We start from the raw sequence: 16,548 nt of genomic DNA on the forward strand, positions 1-16,548 counted from the left end.
GAACATGCAACCAACTCGTATATCTTAAAAAAAATCATTCGAAATCGTTTAAAAAAACACAGAAGTCCGTAGTAAGAAAATATGAATGTTTATTACACAATAAACCAGTGAACCAATATTTTTTTAAACTTTCAAGCCGAAAAAGAAAGTCGAAATTGGTAATGATTTTGGATAAATGATTTAATTAAGTAATCAATTAACCCATTAAAAAGATGAAAAATAATCATGAGCAATCAACGCACAGGTTTTTAAATTTATCAAAATATCTTTATACACTATTTATATATATCTATTATAATACACAATGAACAAAATTATCATTACTTGCACCAGAATAGGCAATAATACTGATAAACAAAAATCAAGACACATGTCACGAAATTGCCACCCAGTAAAAGATATCCAACACGCACGTGCCCACACGTACATAAATCCAGCACCACCTACAACACTTATATTTATGTTGTTATTTTTTTTCCCTTTAGTCTTCTATATTGGACTCAAGTTCGGGAGGGCTTTTTGGGAACCAAGACTGTCGTCTGAAGTCTAAATTATCACAGTGAATTTCACAACAATACGCAATCCTGCTGGCAAGGCAAGTGCAATCAGCTAAGTAAAGCAAGCAATCTGAGCCCTGCTCTGAGTCACCGTTATGTCTCTCTTTTTTACTCTTTGCTTTGGATCCGCTTCACTGTTGTGGGTCATTATTTACTCCGTTTATCCTATTTTAGAACTCATCACGTGATTACCCTCTTAGCTCTCTGTAAGCACGACTTGTTCAATTAAACTTATGTCAGCGACAAAGTGAAAACTAGAGAAGTTAAAGTTTCGCTGCTAAACTGACTTTTTGAAGAATCATCACGTTTTTAGTGAAAAATTCTCATCCAGTTTGATATTCCACCTTGCAATGAAACCATGGAGGGTTATATAAACATGTGTTTTACTGTAAATTTCCGTTTCTGTTTAAAAAATATATTTTTATGTTTATTTTGACAATACTGTTTAACTCGGTAGCGAGCATAGGAATTAAAACCAGATCACATGACAGCCACTTAATGCTCACTTAACGTATCTAAATAACAGGACATCGTAAACATGTCATCTTAAAGATACTCAATTGATCGTTAACATGAGACAGGAAGAACTGATAAAAAAAAAACACAGTCCAAATTTAGCAAGAAAGTAAATTTAAACTACTGTTAGAATGACACCGAATAAAACTCGAGTAATGTAACAAGTATTTTCAACATTTCAATAATAACTACAGTCTATGATCTAGATTTTTATGGTTTATAACTACATTTAACTTAACATATATAATTTGAGAACAAATACATTTTGGAAGCGAAATCCAAACACAGAATGTAAATGTTGTATAATATATATATAACATATATTTCTAAAAGGCTAGATAACAAAAATAGCTTTTCAGACATGGCTACTGAACACTTAATAAAATTATTACATATAGAATGTCATTTTTTATTCTTAAGTTTGCTACAACTTATATTTCAATCTTTAAAACATAATTTAGAGCTGAATAAAGACTTTGTGATTAGGATACAGATTATTAATTGTTTTTAATACATCTAGTATTGGAAGATTTTAGAACTGAGCCTTTTTTCTATCTAATCCAATTCATCCTAAAACAGGATTTGGAAAAATTAATTTCCACAATATTTTTTTTTTTGGATTGGTGGAAGGAAGGACGAATTTTATTTTGACAGGGATATTTTAAAACATACTGTATAACCAAAATGAAAATAATATGATTATTTAACTTACTGTACGTAGAAAAAAAGGAAATAATTTATGATAAAAGCACAGAACCGTCTTAAATATTCTTCTGTCGTTTTGATGATAAAACAACGTAAAGCGACATCACCAGTGTCGCTTCTGTTGTAGCTTGTCACCAATTGTACCTAACAGTTTTCAACTCGTGAACAACTGCTTGCAGTCTTGATTTTGTAAAAACGAAACAAAATTATATTCAAAATCGACTTTGTGGGAGTTTGTTAACTTATAATAATTTCATAATCTGGAAGGATTTAATACATAAATCTGTCTTGAGGAACTAAATGTTCAGATAATCTTACATACTCCTTGAAATTTAATTTACATACTGTAGTTTTGTCTGAGGCTTGTGCTGGTTTTCTAGATTTTCAACCCTGAGAGACTGTATATGGTTATAATGTAAAGGTGAAAAAAATCTTCAGGAAGAACGTACCAACTAATTCTTCTTGGTAACGTAAATAGAGTTCAATAGATTTTTGGTAACGTAAATAGAGTTCAATAGATTTTTGGTAACGTAAATAGAGTTCAATAGATTTTTGGTAACGTAAATAGAGTTCAATAGATTTTTGGTAACGTAAATAGAGTTCAATAGATTTTTGGTAACCTAAATACAGTTCAACAGATTTTTGGCAACGTAAATACAGCTCAACAGAATTTTTGTTATGGCATGAAATCGTATTAAGTTAATATTAATACGTCTTTTCAGTTCTATAAACTTACAGTTGAGTTGATAAGTTTCTCTAATTAATAATTTGATTATTCAGGTTTATTTTAATAACAAATATCATCTTGATAAATAGTCAAGTCAAATATGCAAAAAATAGGGTCAAATTTAAAACGTTATTTTAATATCTTCCAACACCATTAAATCACAGTTTCAGCAGCCCTAAACCGAAATATATGTGTATAGTTGACACTCACAACATGCTAGTACAAGTATTAGCGACAAACATGACATTACTTCATCTGAAAGGTTTTAACATGTTTTGTTCTCTTGTTTTGAAGCTCTTTTGAAAAAGTTTTGATAAATACCTGCGTTAGTACGTGAAGTTTTACTCCAATATACCGAAGTACAGATAGATGACGTTCATGAATGCAGTCCAGATGAAGATACAAGTAACTCCAAAACAAGTTTTACCATTCACACGTATTTAGTCAAAAACATTCAAGATATCCTGCTTAACTTTAAAACAAAAACACGAAATAATAAATTATAACATTACTAAGAAACATAATTTTTTTATTCAACATGAAAGAAGCAGGTCGGTGATAAACGTTTACCTCCTCATGTTTTTGACAAGAAAATAAGCACTACGTTTATAAATATAAAGCATAGACTTTGAATGTTACAAACGATATCAATAAAATGAAACCTTACAAGCAGATTCAAACATGAATGATTTTATAATTTTCTTTTATTTTCAGTCAGTTTCTTGAGGTCTCAGTCTTATCCTTTTAAAAAGTCTTCAATATAAATGTACTCCTGCTACAAATTTGAACTCAGATCTAACTTTTCTACGTAGTCTTGAACTTTAGCGTTTTCTGAGGCAGGAATTATTATTTCTGAATTTTTCTTTTCCTGTTTTTTTTTTACAATCTTCACCACTAAATGTAAACTTCTCATAGACATATTAAAACCATTACTTTTTAAGTACTTCTGATTTTGGTCACCACAGTAAAACAACATATTTCGGAAACTAAATTGTATTGATAGATATTTTCCCAAAACTAATGTCATGCGAATATGAATTTAACATTTTTTTAAAAACTAAACTGTTTCACTCATCATGAATATTTCCTTAGTTAAATTGTCCTATTCGGCATGTTTTTCTTGAAATTAATACTCCCACCAAACTATCGACAAACTCTTATTTCAAATTAAATCTAAACCTTAAAACAAAGACACAAGTTTCAAACGAAATATTTTCTTTAAAAAAATAGGTAATTCCATTTTCAAGTCAGACCCATACTTCCAATCGAGATAAAAATCAAAATGAAATGCAAAGCTCTTTCTAGTTAGAGTTACATCTTAAGATTAAATTAATAATTTTAAAATAACGGATTCTATTTCGGGTTAAATCAGTTGTTTTATAATAATAAGAAAAAATCGTATATATGTAGAAAGCAGATTTGTGATTTTTCCCGGATAAAGCTTATCATCTAATGAATAACATCATTAACACATATCGAAAAACACTTTTTTTTTAAATAATAGTACCGAATGCTCTTCACTTCTCTCATAAAAATATTTTTATCTCTCTTCACCAGCTTTATTTTAATTTGCTTTCACTCACGCATCTCCCAGCTTCAATTCTTTCAATCGGGTAAGTTTTCATTACCAACCGCTTTAAGTTCTCCATCAAAAATCGAAACTCAACAATAAGTCTCCACTAAATTCATACAGATCACGTTGTTGTTCTGAAAAAATGCGTCCCCCAGCTTACGACGCTAGAAACCGGGTTTCGATACCCGTGGTGGGCAGAGCACGGTGAGTCCATTGCGTTGCTTTGTGCTTAACTTCAAACAAAGAAACTAAAAGATGCGATTGTCATATTTTGTGGTTTGTAATTAGTTTTCAGTCTGACATTTTTTTTAGAAAAAGTATCATTGTCCGTCCCTCAGAGAAAACAACATTTTTCATTATACAGAAACAACAATAACGATAAAAAGACATATTGCACCAAAAGTATTGCACCCTAATTGAAGAGTACAGTACTTTTTCCAACACCAGCGTAAATTTAATACCTTTAATGTTACTTCATACCATTCCCGTATATTATCAAATTAAAATAAAAATACAACAATCAATTCGCTTCTTAACAACTTTCAGGTGAGACCTCTTTAGCTTTGGATCATGTAGATGCTTATACAATAGGCCAAGGGTGAGTTGTGTGCGACTGCGCACATGAGTTCTGTTGTAAAGGTAGACAGCAACGGGGCAGGTGGTTTGTGAGTAATGCCAATAGTTTTTGTCTTTCCAGTTTCAAACTCTGGATTTCCGTTCTTAATGCAAAGTTATCGGCTTCTAGGTGTTCCGACTCCTAGAAATATAATAACAAAGCTATTAGGGAAACATATTTTGAGAACAAGTTTTATATTCGTTGCTATTTATATCAAATAACAGGCTTCAATGCGTAAGATAAAAACATCAATCGAACCTTAATCACTTTGCAGGGTGCATATAAAATCATATAATCATAAACACAGTTTGCTTGGTTAATAACGCCATGAAAACCCTTGTGATATAATCACAAACATAGTTTGCTTGGTTAATAACGCCATGAAAACCCTTGTGATATAATCACAAACATAGTTTGCTTGGTTAGTAACGCCATGAAAACCCTTGTGATATAATCACAAACATAGTTTGCTTGGTTAATAACGCCATGAAAACCCTTGTGGCGAACAATGTTATCACTTGGAAAGATTCACATTCTAACTTTAATTAAGTTCGTCTCTAAGCCTCACCACGTCCTTTAAGTCAATTGAAGCACAAGTGTTTACTGTAATTTTGATGGTGTGAACGCCTTTTCTAAACTGGCGAAGCATGATTATAATTAAATATACTTGTCCTAAGACAAGTATTGGGCCTATTATAATTTTAACCCTGCATTACATATCTAGTCCCTTAGGGGTTTTCAAGAATTAGAGAAGTGTATAAAAATAGTATTCGATCCTCGCTGTGTTCGCCATATCCATTGCCGACGACGTGTTTTGCTCAGTCCATAGCTCATGGGCTAAAATTCGGAGTTTAAAATCCCTCGACGATAAAACCACATATAGTCCATTTTATAGCTTTGCGCTCAAACATATAAACATACAAATATATGGCTCGATAATGAGCTAGTTGTTACCGTATCGGGCTGGGGATTTGAGGGTCTCGCGTTCGAGGTATCAAACACTTTCAACCACGAAAGCGTTATTAAAGTGGTAATCAATCTCGCTGTTTGATTAAAAGTAGACAATATGTGCTTTTCTGGTTATCGGTTGAAAAGTAGAGACGGCTATGTTTGAACCATGGATTCTCTTACCTGGTCGTTAAGGGCACGAAGTGCATAAGTTGTCGTTCGGGTGAACGATTAAACAAATTTGTTTTGCCCTCCCCCTCACACCAGCACTCGTTAAATAACACACTTTTCGTCATCACTCATTAAGAAAATGCATCCCAACTCACAGAAATCCGCTTACAAAAAATCTGTGTAACATGCAAACCACGATTATATAAAACTCGTTGCAACAAACCACGAGTTATTAAGTAGAACAAGTTATTACACTTTAGTATTTATTAGAAAGAACTCATTAAGCACAAGTCAGAACTTAAAAGTAAGACATCAACACAACAGACCAGTACTAGCGACAAAAAATGCAAATCAGGCCCGTAATATATGCTAGCTTTCATTAGACAGAAAGCAATATAAGAAAAAAAGAAAAACAAAACAAAGTTTAATATTCAAAAGCCGTTGATAAAAGCACAAAAGTTAGAACTGTACGATGAAAAATACAATCATTTATCAAGCAGAAACATATGTATGATAAATGGATTTTACACAAAATAGATTTATAATGCTGAGGGCTTTTTATTTGTTTTTTTTTACTTAACTAGCAGAGTACTTACGATAGCTAATTTATATGTCCTTTCCTTCTTAATTTTCCTGCATTTGGCGGCTGCTACTTTATTTCTCTCTCTTCGCTTCATCCTCCGCATTTTGTCCTCTAGAGTAAGCTATATAAATACAAGAAATATTATAATATTTATTCCTTGAAAACACAAATAATTACATCTTACAAAAAATGCCTAATTGAACCCTCCTGTGTGGACTTTGACAAAAAAAAAAGAGAGAGACACTTATTTAACGCTCTGGATACAACTGTGATAACCAATAGTGTAACAAATTTTTGTACATACAGTTGACTTGTTTTGAATGTATTATTTTAAAAGAAGTGGATTGTGTGCTGTCTGTTTATTGTTGAAACTTATCATCAACAAATCACAGACACCTACTGTACAGAATTTGGCCCCCCTATAAAACTGACAACTAGAGCTGGATGGTATAATCGATTGCATCAAGACACATGGTTGTCATGATATCTAATCAGAAACACCTTAGGTGGGAAAAAAAGATGCGTCCGAAAAAAGATTGAGCGTTAGACTTAAAGGAATGAAATCCAAATTGACAGCCAAACAGGTAGCTACACTTATAGTATTTATAAGAACTTTAAGCAAATATTTATTCATTAGTTAGCCGGGCGCATTAAAACGCTTCAATTATACATATATACATGTTATATTGGTTTTTTGGATGTGTTTTTTTTTTTTCTTGTACAACACCTAACGGAAAAGTGTGCAGATGTAATACAATCGCGTTGTGAAACATCGAGAAGAGATGATCAATCACTGTGTTGCCTCAGCGACATCTTCTGGCGGTAACAACAACAAAGTATAGTTTATCTCAACTCATTGAAGTTTACTTGAGTTTTTGTTACGGCGCCAGAAAAGAAGACACGCATCAATCCTAAAGAACACGTCAGTGTACAGAGATTTTACGTGTCATTACATAGGGTTATTAACTAAACTTTTTCTCGTGGCATTTTTATTTTAAGATTACAATAATTAGCGGTTATTTGTGCTGGTAAGAAAGGCCGAAGATTCATTATCCAAGACTGGAGCGTGGAGTTTAACATTGGTGTGAATGAAGCAGCATAAAGAATGGGTTTACAACGAGAAGAAAGAAAAAAATCTAAAACTAATTGTACACTCAAACTTTTAATATATTTATTTCATTTAAGAACTTGCGTTTTATATACTGTGTTTTGTATCTCGAGCCTTAACTCAACAAATCTGCTCAATTCTTACTGATCCATTTAGTTCGTACCTTTTAGAAAAATCACCAGCAAAACTAAATTACCGCCTGGAACAATACAGAAACTTTCTTTCAACGTAATATCTCCTTTCTTAAGTACATTAATCTATCTTGAATGGAATCGCTAAGACATTTAGTTCGGGAGTACAATTTTAATCTGATAACCATAGGCGATTTACCTTTAGTTTACATTTAAACGGCCTTTAATAAGCAAGTCATATGAGAACCACAACGGACATAAAGTCGCAGTGGAACGGGAGGTATCAAAACTACAGTCTGACAATGTTTGGCGATCGTAGATAGTAAATTGATCGTTTTTTTGGAAGATTGTACAACAAGCCTTTCAGATGCAAAATATTCATACACTCAAATAACAAAAAGGTGTTCAGATCGAGAACGTAGAATTTCCAAGAAGTGAATATCACTTGTACTTAATGGCATTAGAAAACAAAGGGAAATGGGTCAACTTGGGGAACAAGGACCATCCAAAATGAAACCGGCAACAAACAAATCGTACCCTAGCTGTGGTAAGCAAACTGCGGCGTCTCCCAACAAGTGAGATTCCACAAACACAAAAGTCAATGGTAAAAAACGTCCATGTGTCCCAGGCAACAGTACGCAACATAATCAAGAAGAATCTGTACGTGGCGACATAGACGTGAACGACGTGGTGAGGCTCCAAAGTCTCATAATATGGCATACTCAACGTCTGTGTTCAGTTTCTATGATATATACGCTTGTGTAGCGATGAAACGGTTCAGTATACGTTGATTCCTGTTATGCAAAACCTACTCATACATTAGTTTATATTTTTCAACGACACTTCACTTGTAATTATAGTATTGTACTTTCATATTACTAATGTGCAGTCGAGTCTACGTGAAGTCAACGAGTAATGGATTATTTCTCTTCTATGCAAATCACGTAACATCCAATATGAATTACAACCAATATCTTGTGAATACTTTTATATTTGTTCAACAAATACCTTTTATATATAATGTTTATTTGTTTCTTTTAGCATGAAGCCATATTAAGTTATCTGCACTTAGTCCACCACGTGAAATCGAACCCCAAATATTGATGTTGTTGTAAGTCCATAAACTTAATACTGTCTCACCAGAGGACCCCATTATATCACAATCAATATCTTGTGAATATTTCTAGAGTTTTCCAATAAAATCATTTAATATCATATATCTGATACCTGACAACCAATACGAATTACAATGAATATTTTATGAATATTTCCGAGCTTATTTAATGAAAACATTTAATAACATGTTCATCGGTAATATCTTAAGTCCATAATTTGTATAAAGATAGAATAGTTTTGTCGTGATTAATTAAGATCACCATAGAACATCAAAGAGGGTATGTGTCGTGTTCCAGCATCCATTAAGGTCCTCCAGTTACAATATTTTGTGAGATTAGGTTTCACTATAAAACAACGTGTTGTGTTCTAGCACCAATTACGGTGATCTAGTTACAGTATTTTTGTTTGTAACAAGTTTCACTATAAAACAGCTAACAGGGTGCGTGTTGTGTTCTAGCACCCATTCACCCATTACGATTATCTGGTGACAGTACTTTTGCTTGTATTAAGTTTCACTATAAGCCAGCTAAGAGGGTGTGTGTCGTGTTCTAGCACCCATTAATGTCCTCTAGTTACAATATTTGTGTGAGATTAAGTTTCACTATAAAACAACTAACAGGGTGCGTGTTGTGTTCTAGCACCCATTAGTGGCATGGTTACAGTTTTATCTTGTACAGATATCAATCACGTCTTTCACAAACTCTCAGTTGATCTGTGTTTATTACCATAACAATGAACTGAAAAAATTCCATTGGTTCGGACCCTCAATCTTTCAAGATTTCTTGTTTATTACAATAACAATGAACTGAAAAAATTCCATTGGTTCGGACCCTCAATCTTTCAAGATTTCTTGTTTATTACCATAACGATGAACTGAAAAAATTCCATTGGTTCGGACCCTCAATCTTTCAAGATTTCTTGTTTATTACCATAACGATGAACTGAAAAGATTCCATTGGTTCGAACCCTCAATCTTTCAAGATTTGTTTTTCTTGTATTGTTTATGTCGTTGGCGTCGACATCAAATTGTTCCTTTTTTTTCTGATCATACATCAATGATAATTAGATTTGAAAATAATAGTGATATAATCCATTTTATCTATCCTTATATAACACAAAAACAGACATATTAATTGGTTAAACACTTCAACCAAAATTTTGATATATTTTAGATCCATTTATGGTTATTTGTCATGTATAGGAAGGCGAATCAAAGGAGCACGGAAACGTACATGCTGACGTATAACAATGGACATAAAGTAACGATGATATCGAAACGTGGGAGAGGGGGGAGTTAGAAGACCAAGATTTATCTTATTACGGACTGTGTTGGTAAACTGAATTATTATTTCATTATCTTCCGTGTTGACTCACCAAGGTAATAAAAACCAAATACAGGGTGAACAAATATTGTCTCTTGTCAGTATTTCATAGAATTTACGCCTTCTATTAAAGCGATTAAATTATTCGTTAGGCGCGTATTGAAGCGTACATCAATCAATACGTGTCTTGTTTTTGTTTCTACACGTGAAAGCGCTATACTAACAAGGATTATTTAAAAGAAAATCTCTTCCGAGCTATAGGGTAAATAGACGATTAAGAACGAGTATTTCAAGAAGAATTATTTATACCAAACTTTCCTTTTCAAGCGTTTAAAAAGCTGTCAGAAATTAGATTTTTAAACGTACAGATGTTTATTTTTCTACATATGAAGTGATAAAAATGTTCTTCCATCGTTCTCGGATCTGACAATCAAGACTATTTTTTTATTTAGTAAACTAGTTTTAAGTCATGGATATTACTGCATCTTCGTTTTGTATTTTTTCAAGGCGATATCTTGCCAAATAAACATTTTGTATATCAATTGATAACATAACATGGAAAGAGATGCTATGGATCCTTAAGGAATATTTATGGTTCATCAAATGTCTCTTCACTGATAGTTTCTTCTGTGTTGTGCTGTGATAATGTAAATTGAATCAAGGCTTTTATCTGTCTAACGAAGGTAAACTAGCAGATATTTGTGTCTGTTTCGTAAAGCGTGGTGACGTGTGTCAAGGAATATATCAACTTCAAATGCATCGCGTCGGGTTTATCAGATAAACATGTGATGCCAGTTTCTGTTTTGGTGCTCTTGACTCTGGAACTCGTTTTTCTTATTTATCTTGTTCGTAACAGCGCTATAATCAAGGGACTTCTTAAACTTGAATAACAAGTCTGAAAACAGGAAAACAAGACCGAAAGCAGAATAAGAAGTAATCGGAACACATTTTAAAGATTTTAAACTTCACGGGGGGGGGGGGCAGCAGGTGCACTAACGTAAATAAATGATCATAGCAACGTTAGTGAATAGAACTCGTCAATTTGTCTGTAATTAAGCTACACAATGGGCTATCTGTGCTCTGCTCACCACGGGCATCGAAACCTGGTTTCTAGCGTTGTAAGTCCGCAGACATACCGATGTGCCACTGAGGGGCTAAATTCGTCAGTAATGAACTTACATACGTTTGTTCATAAATGTTTCAAATGTTTACATTTATTTTATATAATGACTGAATAATTTGAAAATATAAAAAATCAAAAGTGAGTAAGTACTAAATTTCAAACACAAATTTAATTCCATGATTCATCTCTTTTGTACATTGAAATAAGTAGGTTTATATCACTTTCAGTAACGCAACGTATTCTTCTTAATCATTACGTTAAACATTTAAAGCTTTTCGCTTATGTATTGAATAACACAAAACATCCTGTTTTACTTTTAAAGTTTAAGACGACAAACAGATTTGTGTGCTTGGTTTGCTTGTTTTGAATTTCGCGCAAAGCTACACCAGGGCTATCTGCGCTAGCCGTCCTTAATTTAGCAATGAAAGACTAGAGGGAAGGCAGCTAGTCATCACCACCCACCGCCAACTCTTGGAATACTCTTTTATCAACGAATAGTGGGATTGACCGTCACTTTATGACACCACTACGGTTGAAAGGGCGAGCATGTTTGGTGGGACGGGGATTCAAACCCGCGACCCACAGATTGCGTGTCGAGCATCCTAACCACCTGGCCATGCTAAGCCACGACAAATAGAGCTTGGTTTCTTATGCTTTGTTAACAGTTTTCTTTAAATAACTTTTTTTTTCAGGTAACTTAAAACTGACCTGGTCTTGAGAAGGTTCTCGATGTTCTAATACAATCTGGTCCTTGCCCTGAATCTTTCTCTTCGTCTGTATGGTCATCTTCAACCCTTCCTTAACAAGTAAGGACATGGTGGCCTGGACACTGGGCGGCCGACTAACAGTTGGGGATGGGATACTGCACGAGCTAGTGGATGGAGAGCTTGGACTCAGAAGGGACTGCGGGGGCGAATTCAGAACGTATGAGGTTGGTGCTTCTGGAGGATTTGGCATCTCGATTAATGCACTGAGAACATCAGGAGTTTGGGGTCTAATTCTATTTTTCTGACTGTCTACTAAAGGGTGAGTAGTTTCCAAAAAACCCCAAGTGTCAAACTTGGGATAGTCAGGAGTAGTGGGCGACATGTTATCATAGCCAAACATAGTGGCGTTAGTGGAGGAAATAGCTAAATTTCCACTCATTAACTAAAAGAAATAGGTCTGTTTAGCTGAAGATTCCCCAGCTTCTGCATCAAATCATTTCAGACGGGTTCTCTCTCTCTCCTTGCATGTCATTACTCTTCGCATCAGGATCCAAATGTCACATCTACCTGAAAAACAGATTATAACATGAATAAATCACCTGTCCTATCCCCATTGGCTTTGATATTTTAGAACAATAAGAAAGGCATGCTCGACGGTCCTAATCATTAACGGCACTGATAAAACAAAAGCATTTCAACACTGCCGATTTATCAGAATACCTTTCAACATTAAACAATGAGACGTGACAAAAAATTACTGAAAACAAGACATAAAAGTTTAATAATGATGAAGTCTTGTGAAATATATTATCATCAATTATCGAAGAAGACAAAATATATCTTCAAAGGATCCTCACGTGACCATTCACAGATTTACAATATTATTAATCATAAAATGCCTTAAACAGATCTTTTGAACAAAAATCTAACCTCGATTAATTTGATAGCTATACCAAAATAAAATATAAAGTGATAATCAATTTAAAGAAATAGCTTACACAAAAATCTGTCCTCCAGGAAAAGAAATAATTTACACAATCATAAGATTTAAAATAGAAAGACGGTTGACAAGAAATCATTTAAATGTTGTTACGGTTTTTAAAAAGGGAGAAATTAAAAGTTGAAAAAAATGTGGTCCTAGAGATGGAAGTAAACCTTTGCACGAATTTTACACAGTTTTTTAAACAGTAAAAGACAAATTGATAAAGTGTGTTTTATGTTCTAATAAAATGATTTCATTTTGCACAGCTTATGACTATATTTAAATTTTGTGCCCTAAAGACCTAGAATAGTCGTTGTTAACATACTACTAAAGATCAAATTGGTAAAATCATTTCGCACTTGGTATATGACATATAAGCATGACGGGCCCCCCAGTGACACAGCGGTATATTTACGGACTTGCAACGCAAGAAACCGGGTTTCGATACCCGAGGTGGGCAGAGTACAGATAGCCCATCGTGTAGCATTGTTAACATCCCACTAAAGATCAAATTGGTAAAATCATTTCGCACTTGGTATATGACATATAAGCATGACGGGCCCCCCAGTGACACAGCGGTATGTTTACGGACTTACAACGCTAGAAACCAGGTTTCGATACCCGTGGTGGGCAGAGTACAAATATCCCATCGTGTATCTTTGTGCTTAATTACAAACAAACAAGACTACTTTTTACCGAATAACGGGATTAAGTGTCACTCTTATAATTCACCTAAAACTGAAAGTGCGGAGCATTATCATCGACATATTATCATCAAATCGTAGTCTGGCAATTTAATTATCAGTCCACTTTACCTCATTTGATAAAATCGGCGTATTTTTGTGGGTCTGCGTAAGTTTTGCTTTATTACTTCAAATAACTTTCAGTATGTTGTTAAGAGAAAAGGTACACAGTGGGTTTTCTGTGCTGTGCCCATCGCGGGCATCAAAACCAGATTCTTAATGTTATAAGCTCCAAGTCTTACCGCTGAGCTACTGGAAGGGCCAAAAATAACCTAGGACTTAAGTGATTGCAATTTATATTACCCCATTTTTTAAAGAGTTACTAATTACGCGAAACATTTTTTTCTTTGTGTATAAAATGACAGAAATAATAATAATAGCAGACATTACAAACAATTTATGAATTTAAATATGATGAGGGTTAGTAGCATGATCTACTATTATAGTTGTGGATTGCGCCAAGTAGGATTTGTATAAAATGGACAACAGCTTAAAGCAAGTGAACCGCACATTCTTGACAATGAATTCAAATTACTCCTATTTTGTTTACATGCTCCTCTAACACCAGTTATTATGTTTAACTACAATTTATTTTGAAAAATACCCCAAGCCTAAAAAAAAAAAAACTTTGTTCTACAAGGATTAGGCCTATAAGACGAGTTTGAAGGCCGTACTACAGCCGAACCTGGCAAATTATACTCGTCCTATTGATGCTGTTGTTAATACGCATGTAAATTACGCCAGAGAGTTTAAAATGGGAGGATTAGGCTTATAATACGATCTGAAAATCGAACCTGGTAATGTTTCTCAAATTCAATTTTTGACGACAATTATGAAACCAATATATTTATCTCGTATTCAAAGTTGTGACTGTCATAGTTTCGTTACAATGATCGTATACGGTATAGGCAGTCATAAATTGTTTGTTTGTTTGTTATGGATTTTGCGCAAAGCTACACGAGGGCTATCTGCACTAGCCGTCCCTAATTTAGCAATGTAAGACTAGAGGGAAGGCAGCTAGTCATCACCACCCACCGCCAACTCTTGGGCTACTCTTTTTACTAACGAATAGTGGGATTGACCGTTACATTATAACGCCCCCACGGCTGAAAGGGCGAGCATGTTTGGTATGACAGGGATTCGAACCCGCGACCCGCAGATTGTGAGTCGAGCGCCCTAACCACCTGGCCATGCCGGGCCTACAGTCATAAATAGATCCAACAAAACGAAGTGTCGACAGCAGTTTCTTAGAAGGAAATTCTTCAAAAAAAAAAACCAAATCTCCTCAACCAAACCATCAAAACAGTAATATTTCGTTTATTTGTTATTAAGCGCAAACTACACAATGGGCTAACTGTGCTCTGCCTGCCAGGGATATTGAAACCTGATTTTTAGTGTCGTAAGCTTGCAGACTTACCGCTGAGCTACTGGGGAGACTGGAAATTTCAAGATGTTGTTCTTATTTTTTCTTCAAACATGATAGTAAAAAAATAAACTCGTAGATTTCTTCCAAATATGTCTTATTTGTTTTTACTTGTCCACTGTATTCATCGTTAACAGTTTGAGCCAGAACGCCAGAGTACTTTGATCAGAAATGGTTAAAACTGTTCTACACACCCTGAGTACCAATGTTTTAAGTAATATACACATCGACAAAAAAGGTGCATAATGTAATAGATATAATTTAAGTAAGGATTAATATGCCTATATACATAACAGGCTGCTCTTGTCAGACCGCAGAGTGGAAGTTGGCTGTCACTTTCATAACTCACCCATAGCTCCAACGTGCGGAAAGCCATTTTATTTCGATAACGGGATAAGAAGCATGAAGCCTTAGCATGCTAACTACAGGGCCACCCTCAACCACAAGACATGTTCTGCTATTGTATTCTGTAACTATGAACTGAAAATAGTGGAAATAAAAAACTATATGGAAAATAATAGTAATATTTGTTAGAAAAAACAACAACCCGAACACCATAAGAGTAAGAGGCAACAGAACAAAGAAAATGTATAAATGGAGAAAGAAATAAAACAGATAAATGTGACAACTGCCATCCCACAACTTGCTGCAAGAGGCGACAAGCAGTAGGATTTCAACACGTCTTGGGTTTAAACACATGGTATCTGTCGCCCATGTATCTTCTTTACCTTCACTCTTTCTCTCTCTTTATTTTATTTTGTTTTTATTTTTATCGTAGCTGTGGTTCCCACTTCCGTAAATAACTCTTAATGAGGAACATTTCACCGTTCCCACGTTGTAAGTTGTAGTATTATTTATCTGTTCTTTATATACGTTTCGCTTTTGGCATGTTTGTTCGAAAATTATATATATACATACACACACACATATATACATATAAATATATAGAGAGAGAGATATATACAAAACGAAATAAAGTAACACGAGAAATTGTAATGTCATGTTGCTTGTACATAAATAATGTAGAGTAGTTCTTGATGATTCAACCAAATGAGGTATTTTGAAACATATATCAACCAGCAGATGCTTGTTTAAACAATTAAACTGTAATTTTTCTAAAACTAGTCATGAATAAGCATAATCCAATCAGAGCGTATATGCAATATGATTGTTTACAACCGTCTTTTGTCATTCCACGTGTTATTTCGATAAGGAAAATTACATTGCGTTTGTTTATTGTTTTTTTTCAGCAAAGGAAACTGACTGTAATGTATTGTAGGAAAAATATTTCAACCGGGTGCATCCAGCGCAATAGAGCGCTCAGATTCACTAACTAGTTATGGGGATTTTTTTCCGCTGGATGTAACCGTTCCTTGTCATTTTACTAAGTGCAAGCAAAGACAGCTCCTGAAGTGAGTGCTTTTGGGTAGTTGTCATTTCTATAAGAAGTGTCAAAGTGGAGACATTCAATTCAAATAAATTGATTCGACACAGTAC

At 34.2% G+C, this 16,548-nt stretch overlaps 1 protein-coding gene across 1 annotated transcript in view; it reads right to left on the reverse strand.

Annotated features, from left to right (window-relative positions):
• Positions 1–257: 257 nt before the first annotated feature.
• LOC106477916 (cyclic AMP-dependent transcription factor ATF-3-like) overlaps positions 258–16,548 on the reverse strand; it is a 43,607-nt gene continuing 27,316 nt past the window's right edge. The window contains exons 2-4 of the mRNA XM_013938436.2: positions 11,905–12,470; positions 6,410–6,517; positions 258–4,835 (exon numbers count right to left, since the gene is read on the reverse strand). Of these exons, the coding sequence (XP_013793890.2) occupies positions 4,659–4,835; positions 6,410–6,517; positions 11,905–12,342 (723 nt within the window). The 5' untranslated portion in view covers positions 12,343–12,470 and the 3' untranslated portion in view covers positions 258–4,658. The remainder of the gene's footprint in view (positions 4,836–6,409; positions 6,518–11,904; positions 12,471–16,548) is intronic.

The sequence above is a fragment of the Limulus polyphemus genome, unplaced genomic scaffold (assembly GCF_000517525.1).
Source record: "Limulus polyphemus unplaced genomic scaffold, Limulus_polyphemus-2.1.2 Scaffold171, whole genome shotgun sequence".
Classification (NCBI taxonomy): Eukaryota; Metazoa; Arthropoda; class Merostomata; order Xiphosura; family Limulidae; genus Limulus; species Limulus polyphemus.